This window comes from Gopherus flavomarginatus, chromosome 4 (assembly GCF_025201925.1).
Source record: "Gopherus flavomarginatus isolate rGopFla2 chromosome 4, rGopFla2.mat.asm, whole genome shotgun sequence".
Classification (NCBI taxonomy): Eukaryota; Metazoa; Chordata; order Testudines; family Testudinidae; genus Gopherus; species Gopherus flavomarginatus.
This window is the reverse complement of record NC_066620.1, coordinates 6018684-6037323: the sequence shown is the minus strand read 5'-3', so window position 1 is coordinate 6037323 and position 18640 is coordinate 6018684. Positions and strand designations below refer to the sequence as shown.

General features: G+C 42.0%; 1 protein-coding gene across 2 annotated transcripts in view; it reads left to right on the top strand.

Annotated features, from left to right (window-relative positions):
* Window positions 1-18640, top strand: part of CFAP61 (cilia and flagella associated protein 61) — a 193042-nt gene that overhangs the window by 73880 nt on the left and 100522 nt on the right. For both annotated transcript variants that reach the window (XM_050951285.1, XM_050951286.1), the window contains exon 18: window positions 12874-13001. In XM_050951285.1, the coding sequence (XP_050807242.1) occupies window positions 12874-13001 (128 nt within the window). The remainder of the gene's footprint in view (window positions 1-12873; window positions 13002-18640) is intronic.

Below are 18640 nucleotides of genomic sequence, written 5' to 3'. Positions count from 1 at the left end.
GAAGCACGGAGTGGTATGTCTGTCCAGTGCTGGTCACCACTACACTGCCCAAAGCAGAGAAGAGTGCCGAAGAGTGCCCCAGTTTAGTGGTGTCCATGACAACCTCTCTGAAGCATGCTTTTTCTGTACAGGAGACCAACCTGCTGCCATCTCCAAGTAGGCTGGCATGAAGCAACACAACTCTGAAAGGCTCAGTGCCATGCTTTGCCTCCTCAGATAGGCCACATCTCTAGCTGTCCTCTTGGAACAATCTAGCATCATGTGCTCATTGCCTGAGAGAAACCATGCAGCACTCCCCCAGGGCAGCTTGGCGCATAATAGCGTGCCATCTGAGCAGCCTACCGCTCTGCAGTGCTACCTCTGAGTGGTCTGCAGCCAGGCAATCACAGCAGCAATGACACTGCCAGAGCACAGTGTCTCTGATACATGCTTCTACTAGAGGAATGTGATGGCGATGCTCTCTGGATGTTGTGGACAATTACACACTCCTAAGGATACAGTCTGGCCTCTGCATGTGTTATGCAATTTGCATTTCTGCTAGGAGAAAAGCACTGACAATTAGCAATAACTGCCCTTTGGGCTACAGTCAGCATTGTGTGTTTATAAATGCTTAGCAGCCTTACCTGCATTTCTGCACAAGATGGAAGGTGTGTCTCTCCTCCTCAGATGACTGATTAATCAAAGGCAACATCTTGGATTGGATTCCAGGATCAGTCAGTGCCACCAGTAAGCAGTATCCGCATTGGCTTATTTTTCCCTGCAAGGAAATGGGATGTCCATGCCAACTGTTTTTTTTTTTTTAGGGAGTAACTGAAATTAGTCAATTTTTGGTGCAAGCTCAGTGTTCTTATAGGAGTCCGTGCCATACAGAAGGGCAGTGCATGTCCCCCTTCTCCCCCGCTATGTACACTTTCACTATATTAAAGTCAGCTTCTTGAAAAGGATTGTGGAGGGGAGAGTTAGGAAGCCTTTCAGCAGTGCTGCAGAGATGCTGCAAACAGTAGAGCCTTTAGTAATTTCCTGCAAGCCCCAGATTTACTGTTGCATATTTGAGACCAGATCCCCAACTGGAGTAAATCACTATAGTTCTACCGAAGTCAGGTTATAAGAGAGCTATGTTAATTTACACAAGCTAAGGATCTGGGCCTTGTAATACATAAAGGCACAACCAGGCATGGCTATTCTTTGAACCTTTTTTTCAGTTCCCGATCCACATAACTTTTTGGGTTTCAAAACCTGGATTCACCAAACCCAGCATCCCAGATTTTCCCCCACCTACATTTGGACTCTAAAAGAGCCCTGCTAAACAAGACCCCTCCACCAATCCCATCTTTGAGGGTATCTCATACAAGTTAAAATTATTCATTGTTACCATTTTTATAAGGTCCTTGAATCTTAGCAGAAAAAAATATCTTGTATGGGATAGCAATAAACAATGGATAAAGATGGAGCAGAAAGAGTTCATTATCTCTGTACGGTCAATGACTTTCTTACAAAAACAGATGAGACCTGTTGAAAAAAGAGCTCCCAGTCAGAAGTTTCCCTTACCTTAAAATCTGGGGGAAACCCAGAATGAAAGCCAGCCTTGCCATGCTTCTCTACGATGATTAGCCCAAACCCAAGTTTCCTTTCAGGAGACACTAGAAACCTGTTTTTAAAAGTAGGCCTGTGAAGAGTAGGACCATTAATTTATGGGGGGGAAATGTTGGGCCCATCCACATTACAAAGAACTTTTAATGTAGAGAAGATAGCAGTATTGAATTGTGCACAATGGGCACACTGTATTTGAAACCCCCAAGAAAGGCCAGGCTTCAAGACACCGCACATAGAGAAGGTGATGATCAACTGTAGAGTCTCAAAAGGCGTCATTTAAAAGTGACACAGGGACTTTATCAAACTAGATATGGAAGGCAACTGTAATTTCATGAGTAGCTGGAAAAAGATAAGGAAATTCCCCTTCAGCACTAGGCCCTTATTTGGCATGAGGCAGCTTTGTCTTCCATATGTGTAAAGGAAAAATAAAATCAGAAGTTACATCTGCAGATTTTCTTTAAATGGAGGTACTACTATTTCTCTATCGGATCAAGGTGTGCTCTGTCCGAATTTGGAAGCTGGTGGAGCCCTTTCTTAATGGATCAGATGCACAGCTAGTGTAAATCAGTTTTAAAAAAGTCAGATTTTGTTTCAGGCTATTAGGCCTTTTGCACATCTGTCCAATTGAGACCATTGCATTGCTATTGGAGAATGTTTCATTGCCTTCACCTAGCTGGTAAGGACCAACTTGTCACTGTTCATGCTGTGTTTGTGTTCTCCCTTTTATGGTGGTCGAAACCAGGACCTTTTTACAGAGTCATACCCTGCATTCTGACTTCACTGGAAATTGTATTGATGATAGATACTTCAAGACTAGGGTGGGAAACAAACCTGTATCAGCTCACAAACTGTGGCCTCTGGACACAGACTAAGCTTCACATAAATGTCTTGGAATTGAGAGTACTCAACCTGACCTGCCAGGAATCTTTCTTTGACTGAAAGGCACCTTTAGATTTGAATGGACAGTATCAACACCATTTATTATATCTGCTGATAGAGTGGGGCATATTAGAGACCTCTGTCCTGGGAGTGAAACTTTGGAACTAGGAGGTCCATCATTGCCTTTCACCTGCAGCATGTTCTAGGAAAAGAAAATACTACTTGCTGAGGTCATCTGCTAGGAAAGTGCTAGGCATTGATGGTCTGTCAAAGAGGCAATAGCCAGCAACTTGAGGTGGGGATCTCCTCAGATTACCCTTTTTGCTGCAGAACATGGTACCAATTGCAACCAGTCCTGCCACAGAGGTGGGAAGAGCTTAAGGTCTCAGTCAGACACATTCTCCTTGGACTGGAAACATATCCGTTCCCTCTGATTCTTCTCATCCTTAGGGTCCTGTGGAAGATCAGACGAGACAGACAAGATGGTCCTCATAGCATCAACTTGGGCCCATCAATTTTGCTACTCAACATACTGAAATTAGCAGTGCTTCCTCCAGTCCCTCTGCCTGATCTAATGAACTTGTCACAGTAGTACAGCCAGATTCTGAGGTCTTTGAATTGGGCATTCTGGATACTGTCTGGCTGAGCAACTTGGACTGTGATTGCTCTGTAGAACTTCAGAAAATTCTGCTGGGAAACAAGAAACTTTCAACAAGAAATCTCTATGAGATGGAAGTGGTTTTTCTATCTGGGCAAGGCAGAAGGGACTTGCTCTTCATCAGTCTTTCATTCCACTCCTTCTGAACTACCTGCTTTACTTCAGACAATCTGGTCTCTCCCTCAGACTGATGCGAATTTCCTGGCTTACAAATTTGGTCTTTCATCCTCTGTTACAGGACTATACTGTATTCTTTGATCCCACAGTGATGAGATTCTTTTAAGGCTCTACTTCATGTTTTACCTGTGTTCTGAAGCTATCCGTGTCCTTGGACAAATGAATTGAACCCCACATTTGAACCCTTATCAAAATATTTCCTGGACCATATCAACCTGAAGAGTCTGAAAACTGGCAACAATAGTTGATTAATCTACCATACACGGTGTTCCATAAGGATAAGGTGGTCATTCACCACATCATGCATTCTTCTCAACGGTGGCTTGTGATTTCCATCAACACCGATTTATAGGTCTACCTATATTTTCCTCAGCACCATTCATTTCCAGGAGAGCCTAAGCGACAACTTCTAGGTATTAAGAAAGCTCTGAACTACTATCTGAACAGGACTAAGCCATTCCACAGCTAACAGCTAGATAGCTTGAAGTGTATGGGGCACTGGGGGCCAATCGATCCCAATCCAGAAGACTGTCCAAAATAATCAGACTGTGGATAAAGCACTAGGCTGGGACTCAGGAGACCTGGGTTCTATTCCAAGGCTTATCACTGGTCTGCTGGGTGACCCTGGGCAAGTTGCTGAACTTCTCTGTGACTCAGTTTCCCCATATGTAAAATGGGGGAAATAATACTGACCCCTTTGTAAAGTACTTTGAGATCTACTGCTGAAAAGCGCTATATAAGAGCTAGTTATTATTTTATAATACTCCTTTGCTATGGACCAGTAGTTATTCTGATACCAGCGGGCATCAGAGCACATCCACCAGATCTAAGGCAGCCTCAACTGCCTGTCAAATAGATTTTGATATATGCAAGCTGTATCCTAATGTTCCATCCATACCTTCGCTCAGCATTACTAATAGGGCCTAACCACCTCTTCAGATGTGCTGTCTGGGAGAACAGTCTTGCCATCTTTATTCAAAGACTCATCAGACCCTCCTCCTCTGGTCTTGGGGACTGTTCCTGCTCTAAGAAAAAAGAACAGTTAATTGCCATAGTAACTGTGCTTCTTCAAGATGATCTACACCCACCCTTCTTCCCTACTCTGTTGGAATCTCCCAACAAATCCATAGTGAATAGCAATTGAAGGGAAAATGGGGCATGAAGACATAGGCAGGGTGTATATGTGGTCCAGTGGACAATGTTTTCCTCATCTGTAAAATGGAGATAATACTTACATCCTTTGGAAGTGCTTTGAGGTTTATGGATCAAAAGATCTTGTAGAAGGTGCACAACTGCAAACAGTGCTGGCTAGTGGTCAGGCAGGGGTTGGTGGGTTGGTTCCCATTGATGCAGTCCTGTCCTTCAGTGTCTTCACCTGCAGGGTTTCCAGTCCTCCGCTTTAGCAGAGGGCTTTTGGGGGCTGGGTCCCTGAATAATCACAATCTTTTCCAACTGGCCTCTCACTCTAAGTGATGGCTCTTGCTGTTGTATTGTCCTCTCGTAGTGGATAGGGGAGCCCGGGCCTTCCCTCTCCACTGGGCTCCTGTCCATGGCCCAGTGGCGCGCAGCTATACCCAATGCCTTCGGGTTCTAAGCCACTGTCCCCCTGGATCGCTTCCTTCTCCAATCTCCTTCAGCTTCTCAGAGTAGATTACTCCGATCAAGTCTCTGGCCTGCACGCTCTGTCACCTGCCCCTCTTTTGTGGGTTTTCACAGGTCTGTGTTGTCAGGTCCTACACAGTGAGCTCCTGAGCAGTACTTCCCACTCAGAGCAGCCATCTGCTCCCTTCCGCTGCCTGCCTCTTAACTGCTCTGCTCCCTTTTTTAAAGCCTCCAGCTTGTGCAGGCTTTACAGGTGTGATTGGGCAGGGCTGCCTGGGACCAGAGCTGTTCCTTAACCTCTTGCTCTCCAGTGTGGGGTTTGTGTGTCCCATCACAGAGCTATATGAGAGCTAGGTATTATTGTTATCCAGGCAGGCAACTGTCTCAAAGAACCCAGTTACAGTGGTAAATAAGTGTTCTTTTATAAAGAATACAACAATTTGTTTGTGCTGTTTTCTCCATCACCAAATGGCTTTATTTTCTTCGTGTTTTAAATGTACCTATAGAACTATGTTTGCTTGCATGCAACTTTGAAAGGAACACTTACATATACTTTCTAACGTTACTTTTAATAATGTGATTTTTTTTAAATCTCCATTGATATATTTTCTTGAAAGCTTGCCTCTTACAGTAGTGTTTGTGCATAGCTTCTTGGCAAACATTGATTTTTATTTTCCATTTCTTGTGTTTCAAATGGAGCTTGAAATTAAAATAGCTCTGTTTGTTCATTTCCTTGTTCATGCACCACCATTGTTGACCTCAGCACAATTCTAGGAATAGGCTTGTTAGTCACTTTGTACTCCCATTTTGGTTTTGCAGTAGCAGAGTCCATATAGCAGAGTAGAGAGTTTTAAGTTCTGTATAATCAGTGGATTTTTTTCCAGATTTCTCAGTAATAAATGGCAAATTAAAAGAAAGGCATGTATACTCTAGTGGACATGCATAGAGCCATAGATCATCGGGCTGGGAAAATCCTCATAGATCATCTGCTGCAGCCTCTTTTAATAATGCAGATTTTACTTCACACACAGGACTCAATCCAGCAAGCTACTGAGCACTCTAGCCCTGATCCAACAAAGCATTCAAACATGTTAACCATAAGTTTCAAACTATAAACTATAAGTGCCCGAGCTATACCACTGGATTCAATGAGACTACTCAGGTGCTTAAAATTAAACAAGTGCTAAAATGCTTTTTGCTGAATCAGGCCAGAGAGCTTAGCACCTTACGGATCAAGCCTTAAATCCTTAAGTTTTGTTGTATCTCGTCTTCTCTTGGGCAATTCTAGTGACTGTGCCACAACACTGTCCCTTGATACATTATTTCATTGTTTACTAGGATATGTTTCTTAGTATCTGATTCAAAAAGTTCCCACAATTTCCTTTTACAACAAAGCAACAAAATCATCTATCCCAATGTTTACTCCCTACCTTTTCATTTTTGTGCTGGTTCATGTGCTTCGTCTGAATTGTCTACAATTTTAACATTTTTTCATTGTTTATCTGTTTAAATTAAGCTGTAATGTGGTCCCAAATAAATATTCTTTCAGAAAAATGTTTTTAGGCATATTCTAAATATACCATGGGTCAAATTTTAAAAGCCGGGCCAATAGATGGTGCACCTGTTAAAACACTTCCCCCTGAGTCTGCTTCCAAAGCCCCTCATGTTCGCAAGCATACCTGTCTACTCTATTTGCACAAGCATGGGATTTGGCACACACAAAATGGGGTGATGTTTGCTGGTGCATTTATCACACCCTGCTTTGAAAATATGGCCCTAAAAGCAAATCAGATTATGTCAGACAAGCAGAAGGCAAACCATTTTCATTGATGGTGTCTATGTGAGAGGGAAAAAATGTTTAATGCTGTAGAAGTTGCCTGCTCAGGCATATGTTGTGCTGTGAGTCCATGAGCCTGAGACATGATTTACAGACAGGATTTGCATTTTCACTTGCGTACAGTGCAAGTTGAGCAAGCATTTTTAATGGAGGTGAAGTATGCAGTCTTCTAAGTGGATGGAATTGGCTGTCCACATGCAAAAACAGCCCTCACAGTTCAATCAAGAAAAGTCACCTTTGTCAGCAGTTGCAACTGACGCAGCAGATAGGCACTCTGCCCTCCCAGGTGGAAGCAACGTGACAGATGGTACAGTAGTAGATGCTTTCAGGGTCAAGAGTAGTAGAAAAAATACAAAAACCCATCCTAATAAAAGAAAATGTTACTTCTGAGCTGCGTATTCCTTTTCTAATAGTGGTAATAATTATTCTGTGCCTTACTGTAGCTAATGGTTATTGTTTTATTTAACAAATGAATACAAAAATAAACAAGTTGTAGCTCACTCTTGACCTATCTAAGGTCATGTCTGGTTGCTCCTCTGGGGAACTACATCATCTCATGATATAATGTTTCGAGGAGGTCTCTGCTTCTTCTGACTGATCCTCCTTAGTTTGCTCTTGGTCATAACAGTTCTTGGACCCTCACCTCCAATTACATCTAGCAGCCCTTCAATTTTAGGGCTGGCAGTCTGTTTTGGTCTTCTGGCTGTTTTCTTAGAAGCAGTCTGATGTCGGGCTGTCATCCCTTTGCTGTCCCAGGCCTTTCTGCCTTCTCCTCCTCTCTACTCTCCCCTTTATAGCAGGCCTTGTTTTCTCTGTTGGTTGCAGCTGTGGGAGTCTGCCTCCAAGATTGGCAGCTCTGGCAGCTGCGTGGGGGTGTGACCAAGCTGTTTACTTGTAAACAGGAAAGGCTCTCCTCCCACCTCTATCTATGCTCAGTATGGGGTTGTGGACCCCATTACATATGCCCCCCTGCAAAGCCAAGGCCTGGCCCAGGCTGATGTAGGGTACTTCCCTGGACAGAAAATTGACATTACTATACAAGCTTCCTGCCCAGTGCTGTACCTCAAAGGCATATAGTTGTAGTGACAGGTACCATCTCATGATCCTCAGCTTTGTCTCTTTAATCACATTTAGCCAGCATAAGGGAGCATGATCAGTAACTAGTGCCAACTCATTTCCCAGGGTGTAGTACCACAGGCTCCCTATTGCCCAGTTGGCAGCCAAACACTCTTTTTCTATCACTGAGTATACTTTTTCACAGGGGAAGAGTTTCCAGCCATTATATACTATTGGGTGATATTCTCCATGTACGTCTTGGGAACAGACTGCCTCAGTCCTACCTCTAATGCACCTGTTTATAGTACAAGTTCTTTTTCGAAGTTCAGGCTATAAGGCACTGGGTGTTGCAGAGCATGGTTTTGAGTTTTTGAAAGGCACTTTTGCAGGTTGGTGACCATAGCTTCTGTCTTGGGGCAGCATTGTCAATTAGCGGGACTGCTATGGTGGTGGAATGGGGTATGAACTAGTGGCAGTTGTAGCCAGGTGAGCCAGGAAGGCAAGCATTTGCCTTTTGGTCATGGGGGTCTTGTATGCCTGTAAGGCATGATCTTTATCCACCAAGGGATGGACTTGTCCTCCGCTGACTCTATGTTCCAGGTAACGGGCTTCTTCCTTTCCTATTGTACATTTAGCAGGATTTGCCGCTAACCTAGCTTCTTTCAGTGATCGGAGAACAGTGGCTACTTTGTCCAGATGGAAGTCTCAATCCTTGCTATAGATAACTACATTATCCAAGTATGCCACCACTTATTGACTCTGCAGTTGGAGTAATTGGTCCATCAAATGTTAAAAAGTGGTCACCACTCCATGTAACCCAAAGGGCATGGCCTTAAAATGAAATAGGTCAAGCAGCATAGAAAAAACCACCTTCTCCTGGGAATCTGGTGCTAAGAGGATCTGCCAATATCCCTTTATCAAATCCAAAGTGGGCTTCTCGCAGTTGGTGTAAGAGTTCATCCACTCATGGCATGGGGTAGGCATCAAATTTAGAAACCATGTTCACTTTTCTGAAATCTGTACAAAAACGTAACGAGCCATCTGGCTCTGGGACCAGCAAAAATTGGTCTCCTTCTGTCATTCTGGGATTCTTCTATCACCTCAAGTTCAAACATGATTCTGATCTCTTTCTCAGTGCCCTCTCCCCTTAATTTGTTGGGAATTGGTCAGAGCCCTTCCCGTATTACTGTTCTGGATTTTGTATTAATGCAATGTGCCGAGAACATCTCCCTAAGGAGAGCTGAGACTACCTGTGGGAAAGCAGTCACCGTTGGAGCACCGGTTCCTTTTGCTTATGGTTTAGGTTCTTTGGAAGGGGTACTGAGCTTTCTTTAGGCAGTCATTAATTTGGTCCAGTTCCTCAGGATGTGGTGTGATTAAAAGATTTTTCCTGGCTTTCTAGGGCCCCACTTTCTTTATCACCTCACAAGGGCCTTGCCACTTGGCCATTAACTTCTGAGCTTGGAAGAAGTAACAGGACTCTGTCGCCTTGTTGAAACGTGCACATCCATGTCCTTTTATTCTACTGTTGTTGTTCCTGTGCTTCCTTGAGAATTTTCTCTAGCGTGTTCTCTCACAGCAGCCAAGTTGTCATGTAACTTTACAACATACTGCGCTATGTTTTCAGCTGTCAGTGTTGAGGCTTGGGGCATTTTTCTAATGTTGAAGAGGAAGGCTGGGAATTGTTAATCCCATGTTGAGGATCCCGGGAAATGAATTTGTTGAGCATCCTCTTGAGTGTCTGATCAAATCTACAAGGCTATCTGCCTGCAGGTGGTACACAGATGTGTGTAATGCTTTAATAATTCCCATACTTCTTTCACCAGACGGGATGTGAAATTTGTCTTTGGGAACTCCTACCCCCACAGAGACCTTCAGCAGCTCATTAGCAATAGTCTTGTCATGGGACTAGGTGCCTAAATGCCTTTGAAGATATGGGACAAAGGGCTTTAAATGTGAGAATAGAAGTATATGTATTAGAACATCCAAACAGTATTTTGGGTGAAAAATGTAGATGATGAAAATTGAAAAGCAGTTTTAATCGCCATTTATATGTTTATCGCTTTAAACTTTTTGTTGCGAAAATATCTAGCTCTTATATAACGCTTTTCATCAATAGCTCTCAAGTACTTCACAAAGGGGGGGTCAGAATCATTATCCCCATTTTACAGATGGGGAAACTGAGGCACAGAGTGCTGCTGTGGCCTGCCCAAGGTCACCCAAAGAGCTGGAAATAGAACCCAGGTGTCCTGAATCTCAGTCCAGTGCTCTATCCACTAGGACACACTGCTATATAGTGCAGCTGTTGGTTCAAATAACTAAAAGAACACCACCAACTTAAAATTCATAGTTCTGCCTGAAACTTTCCCCGACCACCGCCATTAGTAAAAATAACACTTGAAGTAACAGCTGAATGAGATTAGAAGAATGATTTTCTGTTTTTTCCATTTGTTTACTTTGTGCATCTGACAACATTTTCTGAATAGATCGTTCAGCTGATTCCCGCCTCTATTATTTATTAGGCCTCAATCCCTACAAATACCTTAATATGCACTTAACTTTAAATATGTGAGCATTGCCACCAAAATAAATAGGGCTACTTATCATGGGGCAGATCGTCAGATTGTCATAGCTTATAATTGTCATAGCTCCATTGACTTCAGAGGAGTTGTGAGAGTTACAGCCACTGAGGATCTGCCGCTATATGGTAGCAGGACCTTAGTGAGTTTCCCTTGTTTGTCTGGGTCTTTCACAGAGCAAAAGGTGAGAGGAAACTGTTTTTAAAAATGTGATTGTACAACCACAAAAATTATCAGAGTGACTCACAGATAGATGTAATACCTGAAGCTATCTTTAATTCATTTTTTTAAAACTGACCAGATTTCAAGTTCACAGTGCCACTTAAAGTATATTTAGAGTCAAGGGGTTGCAATTTAAAGTCCAAGGCCCTGACTGCAGTCGCCCATGTGTAGAACCACTGAAGTCCAGTGGGAGTTCCATGTGGAGCACTTGCATGGTTGGACCCCGAAATATTACATGTATCATATTGCATAAGGGTATAAATACACACATTTTATTTTTTAAACAAAACTCTGCTGTAAAGACATTCCATTAATAATTTGAACTTTGTTTCCTGATTTCTATAATTTCTTTTCAAAAGATTTTCACTTTTTGTCACATTATAAATGCATTCAAACTTCTGAAATGTTGAAACATTATATATTTTCATTTTCATATAATCATTTTCCTTAAACATGGAGTTTATTATAACAAATGTTGCTAAAACAAATGTCTAAGTAGGTGAAATATTACTGGGTTTGAGTTAAATTGTTTAAAATGGTAAGCAGAAATTTGTGAAACATTCAGTAAAGCAGAAGTTCTGACAGTGCGGTAGTCTTCTTCATAGTCAAGTCCTTATGAATCAGACCATTTCTTTAAACATGGATAGCAGCTAAACAGTTTGGAATCATATGAATATGTGCTAGATTTGATACGTTTGACATCTGTGGTGATTGCTTGAATCCTAATCAGAATAGCAAACTTCCTAGAATATCTTCTGGAATATTCTTAGGGAAATCCCATAATTGAGATTAAACTAACTGGCCACTGGATGTCATCACTGTACCATAAAAAAATACAGATGGAGGAACCTGTATCTGGCAGTAAAAAAAAAAAAAAAAAAAAAGTGGAAGGGCCAAAACATGAATTGAACATACATTTATCTCTGGATTTCAAAGATTATAAAATATCCTTGTCTGGTACAAAAGATTTCTCCAAACCTTTCATGTTTGTAGTTCCTCGCATGGCCAGCCTCTTTAAAGTCACCTTGTTTGTTGAGGCTTGATTTTTAACACATCAAGCTATTGTATCAACTATTTTATATAAAGAGAAATATTCTCTAATCTAAATCCATAGAAATTTTTGTAAAAATAATTTATTTGAAAGAATAAATGTTGTTTTCCCCTCTTGTCTCCTATAGGTAATAGAGGGAAACCTGTTAGAAGTTTTAGATTGCATCCTGAATAAGTGTGTCTGCGGAAATGCAGAGCAAGAGAAGAGTGTCTGATGAATAATAAAAGTAGTTCTGATTCCTATTTCTTCCTTCAATGCACATGTGAATTTACAATTATGCATTCTGTGACATGTGAAGTTTGTGCAACCCAAAGCAATAACTAAAATGCAAAGTGTGTAATGCTTCAAAATGGAAACAGCCTTTCTGCTTTTCATGAGAAAACTGAAGACTCTATATAGTACACTGCAGAGATTTTCTGTCAAATGCATTATCTCTTGACCCCTTCACATATTTTCTGGCGCCTTCTGTTGGTTAGAGAAACCAGAGGACACCAGTAAAGATGACTACACCAAGTTTTACTGTCTCAACCAGTGTGTACTTTAGGTAGAGGGAACATGAGAAACTATGAATTAATTAAAGTCTACTGACCAGATCTTCAGTTGGTGTAAATTGGCATAGCTCCATTGAAATCAATGAAGATGAGCTGATTTCTGCCAGCTGAGGATCTGGCCCTCAGTCTAACTTTTCTTTATTTGGAAAAATGATTTTAGAAGCCATTTCTCAGTGTGCTGCTTGAACATGGAAAAATCCAAAACATTAAAACTATATTAAATGTATGCTTCAGGTAAAGATATTCCCATGAATTAAAAAAAAGGTAAAATCTAAAACAATTGCTCCAGAAAGCATAACAATAATCAAAAGATTATATGAATATATGCTCCTAGGTGAATGTTAATAAATTATAGAAAACTCTCAAAGTTCAGTCTCTAGCCTCCAGCAAATACTCCATAACCTCTTCTCCAAGCGAAGTTGGAACATAAGTTCTAGAACTTTTCTATAGCATGTTAAACATGTGCATACTTACTCACCAGTGTTTAGCCACCAGGTTGATTTGTGGTATGCCTGGGGCAATTCATGATGTTGGTCATGTTGATAAGCCATAACAATAGTTTTAGAAAAATGGAAGATAATGCTTTACTAACATTCTAATGATTCTTAGCTGGTTACCTCTGGGTTTGTACATATGTATATATGTCTTGTTTTTGGTTTCTTTTACAGTTAAGCTATGCTTTGAACCACATAAATCGAAAGCTGATGCTAGAGCCTAAAGTGTCTGTCAATGCTAGAATCGTGGTGGTTGGTGCATCAAATGTTGGAATCTCCTTTCTAGAAACACTGATTTTTTGGTAAGTTTTTAATTTTGCTGGCTTTCCTACAGTGAGGGGACTAAGCTACTTTTTTAATTTTAGAGGTCTTGATTCGGCAATGAAGCTTCAACTCAGCTTCTATTTCTTTTGGTGCAGTTTTGCATCCACAAATAATTGCACCTGCATTTTGATGTTTGCATTTGAATTACGGATGCAGAATTAGTAGTCAGATCTACAACAGTCTGATACGTGGAGGTAAAGAGGTAGATTTCTCCCTGTTAATTGATTCAGCAATTCAAAAGTACTAATGTAATTGTTTGCAGGTGCAAAATTGTGCCCTCAAAAATGAAGGCCATCTCTGAAAATCAGGTCCTCACTAGCAATGGAGAGAACTAAAAATAAAAATTTTAGAGTGAAAGGACATCCTATATATCAACCGCTGAAGGTCTCACAGGAGGACTGAACAATGAGAGTACAAAACTACATTGTATTCTACCTGCAGCATCTTGGCAGTAATGTTGTAGGGTGTGAGTCTTGTACATTCCAAATGGATTTGAAGTTAGCAGCTTGATTAGGTAAATTAAAAGCCTAGAGCCTATTCTAGAACATATTTTGACTCTGTCAACATTGGCCAGCCAATGTTCTCAGTGACGCCAGATGACAGAACAAGGAGTAATGGTCTCAAATTGCAGTGGGGCAGGTTTAGGTTGGAAATTAGGAAAAAGTTTTTCACTAGGAGGGTGGTGAAGCACTGGAATGGGTTACCTAGGGAAGTGGTGGAATCTCCTTCCTTAGAGGTTTTTAAGGTCAGGCTTGACAAAGCCCTGGCTGGGATGATTTAGTTGGGGATTGGTCCTGCTTTGAGCAGGGGTTGGACTAGATGACCTCCTGAGGTTCCTTCCAACCCTGATATTCTATATTAGAACACTGTTTAGCTTAAACCAAGTCTAAGTCCTCTTTGAACATAAGTTGTTAGACTTGGTTGCAAAGTCAAGATAGATGTGGCTTAAAATTCTAGCCATTTCTATATACACCAGTGTACTGTTGACCTTTGGAGCTAGGTTTGCACAATACCAGGGCTGGTTATAGTGGTGGTGGGGGTCATACCGCTGTAACACTTGGCTGTTTTTTGTTTGTTTGTTTTTGCTTCACTGGCTGGCCCTGTGTTTTTTGGGGAGGTGGGGTTGGTTTTTATGGGCCGGGAGGAGGGGAGGAATTAAGAACATAAGAACGGCCGTACCGGGTCAGACCAGAGGTCCGTCTAGCCCAGTATCTGTCTACCAACAGTGGCCAATGCCAGGTGCCCCAGAGGGAATGAACCTAACAGGCAATGATCAAGTGATCACTCTCCTGCCATCCATCTCCATCCTCTGACAGAGAGAGGCTAGGGACACCATTCCTTACCCATCCTGGCTAATAGCCATTTATGGACTTAACCACCATGAATTTATCCAGTTCTCTTTTAAACAGTGTTATAGTCCCAGCCTTCACAACCTCCTCAGGTAAGGAGTTCCACAAGTTGACTGTGTGCTGCGTGAAGAACTTCCGTTTATCTGTTTTAAACCTGCTGCCTATTAATTTCATTTGGTGACCCCTAGTTCTTGTATTATGGGAATAAGTAAATAACTTTTCCTTATCCACTTTCTCCACATCACTCATGATTTATATACCTCTATCATATCCCCCCTTAGTCTCCTCTTTTCCAAGCTGAAGAGTCCTAGCCTGTTTAATCTCTCCTCTATGGGACCTTCTCCAAACCCCTAATCATTTTAGTTGCCCTTTTCTGATCCTTTTCTAGTGCTAGAATATCTTTTTTGAGGTGAGGAGACCACATCTGTACACAGTATTCGAGATGTGAGCGTATCATGGATTTATATAAGGGCAATAATATATTCTCAGTCTTATTCTCTATCCCCTTTTTAATGATTCCTAACATCCTGTTTGCTTTTTTGACTGCCTCTGCACACTGCGTGGACATCTTCAGAGAACTATCCACATCTTTTTCCTGACTCATTGTAGCTAAATTAGCCCCCATCATATTGTACGTATAGTTGGGATTATTTTTTCCAATGTGCATTACTTTACATTTATCCACATTAAATTTAATTTGCTGTTTTGTGAGATCTTTTTGAAGTTCTTCACAGTCTGCTTTGGTCTTAACTATCTTGAGCAGTTTAGTATCATCTGCAAAGTTTGCCACCTCACTGTTTACCCCGTTCTCCAGATCATTTATAAATGAATTGAATAGGATTGGTCCTAGGACTGACCCTTGGGGAACACCACTCATTTCCCCCTTGTATTTGGGTTGGGGTTTTCTGATCAGCTGCTCCAGAAGAGTGGTGCTAGGAACGTTTTCCACACTGGCTGGCAAAACATTTAGTGCCATTCCTTCTGTATAGTACCAGAGAGAGAGATGTACACTTCTCCTTTCCTTTCATTTCATTATGGTATTATTTTCAGAGCCAAGTTGGAATATACATAATGGGCTCAAACCAGAGGCCAACTCAGCTTCTGTAGAAGCCCTCAGATCTTTCTTGCTGAGGATTATACTGGCATCTGGGAGTCTTCAGGAAGCACAGAGATGCCATATCTAGCTCCTACAGCATGAGTGGGCTAACTGAGGGCCACATCGGGTTTCGTAAATTTTATGGAGGGCCGGTTAGGGGAGGAGGTCGTGGCCCGGTCCCCACCTCCTATCTGCCCCGCCCCACCCCGGGACCCCTGCCCCATCCACACACACCTGCTCCCTGTCCCCTGACTGCCCTCGGACCCCCGCTGCCCCATCCAACCCCTTCTCTCATTCCTCACAGCCCCCCCAGAACCCCTGCCCCATCCAGCCACCCCTTCTCCCTGTCCCCTGACTTCCCCTGGAACCCCTGCCCCTGACTGCCTCCTGCTGTGCCATCCAACCCCCACCCCTTCCTGACTCTTCCCCCGAGGACCTCAGCCCCCATTCAACCCCTGTTTTGCCCCCAACTACCCTGATCCCTATCCACACCCCTGCCCTCTGACCACCACTGCAAACTCCCCTGCCCTCTATCCAACCCCCCCTGCTTCATGCCCCCTTACTGCATTGCCTGGAGCACTGTTGGCTGGCAGTGCTACAGCTGCACCATCCAGCACGCAGCACAGAGACGGGGTCAGGCCGGGCTCTGCAGCTGCGCTGCCCCAGGAGCTCACAGCGCCATCACCCAGAGCATTGAGTCGGCGGCGGAGCAAGCGAGCTGAGGCTGCAGGGGAGGGGGAACAGCAGGGGAGGGGCGGGGGGACAGCCTCCCAAGCCAGGAGCTCGGGGGCTGGGCAGGACGGTCCCGCAAGCCGGATGTGGCCCGTGGGCCATAGTTTGTCCACCTTTGTCCGATACCATTTCCCTTGCAGTGTCTGGTATGGGGGTGGGGAGAGGGCCTGACTGGAGTGTGCTGCACTCCAGTAATCCCTGCCTCCCAGAGGTCCCAGTAGGGGCATAGGCAATCACTGTAGATCAGAAAGCTGCAAACCAAATTGCCATGGTTAGATAAGTTGTCCAAACCAAAGCAAATCAGCTGTGCAGGCAGAGTCAGAGAACGAGTACTAGTATTTTTAATAGCTAGTACTTTCTAACCTCGACTTAGACTGCTGAGATTTTAATGTCCATTACCTTGTGACCTGCCAAGGCTAAATACAAATGCTGCTTCTGGTCTGGTTAATTTATAGTTATCCACACTCATTTCTAATCCTTATGGCTCATGAAATCCTTATGGCTCAGAACTGAAAACCATCACTGCTCCAGGACCAAATATTGCAAGGTTTGGACCAGAAACTAAGGTCATTTTTGGTCCTTGCACTCATCTGTTCTTAGCTGCCACAGATGGGGACAAAGAAACATTTTTGTGATTGGCTATTTTCCTAAACAAAATTTTGACTGTGTGAAAGTTGCTTGACAGTATTAGTAGCAGTTCTAGTGTAATGATGACATGGGTGAGCAGAATTCAGGTGAGAAGATCAAAGATTCATAATAAATTATGTTTATTCAATGGATGGAGAAATAAAAAAATTTATTCCATGATTAAAAACAAAACAGGAATCCCGTAATCCTTCAGCACATACAATCTATTAAAGTAAAAGAGGTCTAATTTTATGTCTACCTTCCTTATTGTCATTGTTCTTGAAGCACTTTTCTTAAAGAAAATGTTTGTATAATTTTCATATCTTGGCGATATGAATATCTTTTCCATATGAGTGCATTTTCAAGCAGATTAAAAATGCTTAAATGTGTGTTGAAAAGCTTTTTAAAAACCAGTATAAAGTTTTAGATGCCAGATTCTGAATAGACTCCTAACAGCAAAATATTCATTACAGAAACAAAATAATGGAAAAAAAATTGTCATTTTAATGACTCACTACCTGCTAAGAGCTGAGTTCAGGGTTTTGTACTTCTACTACCACTGTTGTTGATATCACAATTAGAAATATCTAGATAGCATTGTGAGGGGGGAGTAGAAGCCATTTATGAATGGCATTGCATCATTATAAGCAATTGACAGAATAGCTCCCTTTCCTACTCCCTCCTCTGGGCTGCCAGTGCCTTCCTTTCTAACATTCAAGCCAGTGTACCCCCTCTGGTGTAAGACCCTTCTCCTCTGGTGCTTCTGCCTACCGCGCCTTAGACTCTCTATCCCAATGTATTTTTTAGCTGTTACCCTTTTTTCTGTTTCTCACCATGTGCTGTTACTTACTAAGCTGTGTAGCTGTGTTATGTATATGACTCTTGCAATGATGTTACTAATTTATATTACAGTACCATCTAGAGAGCCTAGCTGTTTCCAGTGCCCCATTATGCTAGGTAGTGCACACAACAGGATGAGATGGTCCCTGACAAGCTTACAGTCTAAATAGACAAGACAGACAAAGGGTGGGAGAAAAGAAGTAGTAGTATCTCCATTTTACAAAGGAAGAATTGAGGTACAGTGAGATCAAGTGACTTGCGCAAGGTCACACAAGAAGTCTGTAACAAAGCTGGGAGTTGAACCCATGTCTTCTGAGTTCCAGTCCAGCACCTTAACCACCAGAGGATCCTTCCCATTTCCACAGCATTTTTCAAACACAAATTAATTGTATGCTTGACAATTTACCTTTACAGCTCCGAGAGAGTTCCACAGACAAGACTTCTCAGCAGTAAGCCTTAGTCCAGCTGTGTTCTAATTAAGAGTTCTCACAAGATCTGTTTGTGTGATACTTAGGAGTACTGGTCTTGAAGACAATATAATTGGAACTTTCAGATTCATGAAACTTGAGTACTGCCCCATAAGAATCATTAAGAACTCAAAGAATCAAAGGAGCTAGTACTCAGCATCACATTTTACATATTTTTATATTAATGTAATATAAGCTTAACAAAGCTAAGTTTTAATTTTCATATCAGCAGTTGATAAAGAAAATCTTCTGGTCAATGCAGAGACCTTTTAATACAATTTAATTTAATATTGTCACAATTTTCTACCATTGTTTGAAAAGGTTACATGTACTAAAAATAACTAGATTGAATCAATTTATAAACCCCCTAATCCTTAAAAGAGGAAGTAGTTTTCTCCTCATTTTTCTTCCTACTTAATTATTTTACATTAGTAGTCACCATAGAAACACACAAATATAATTCACTTACCTGCATAACAGTCTTTACAACTAGATTTTAGAAGTGA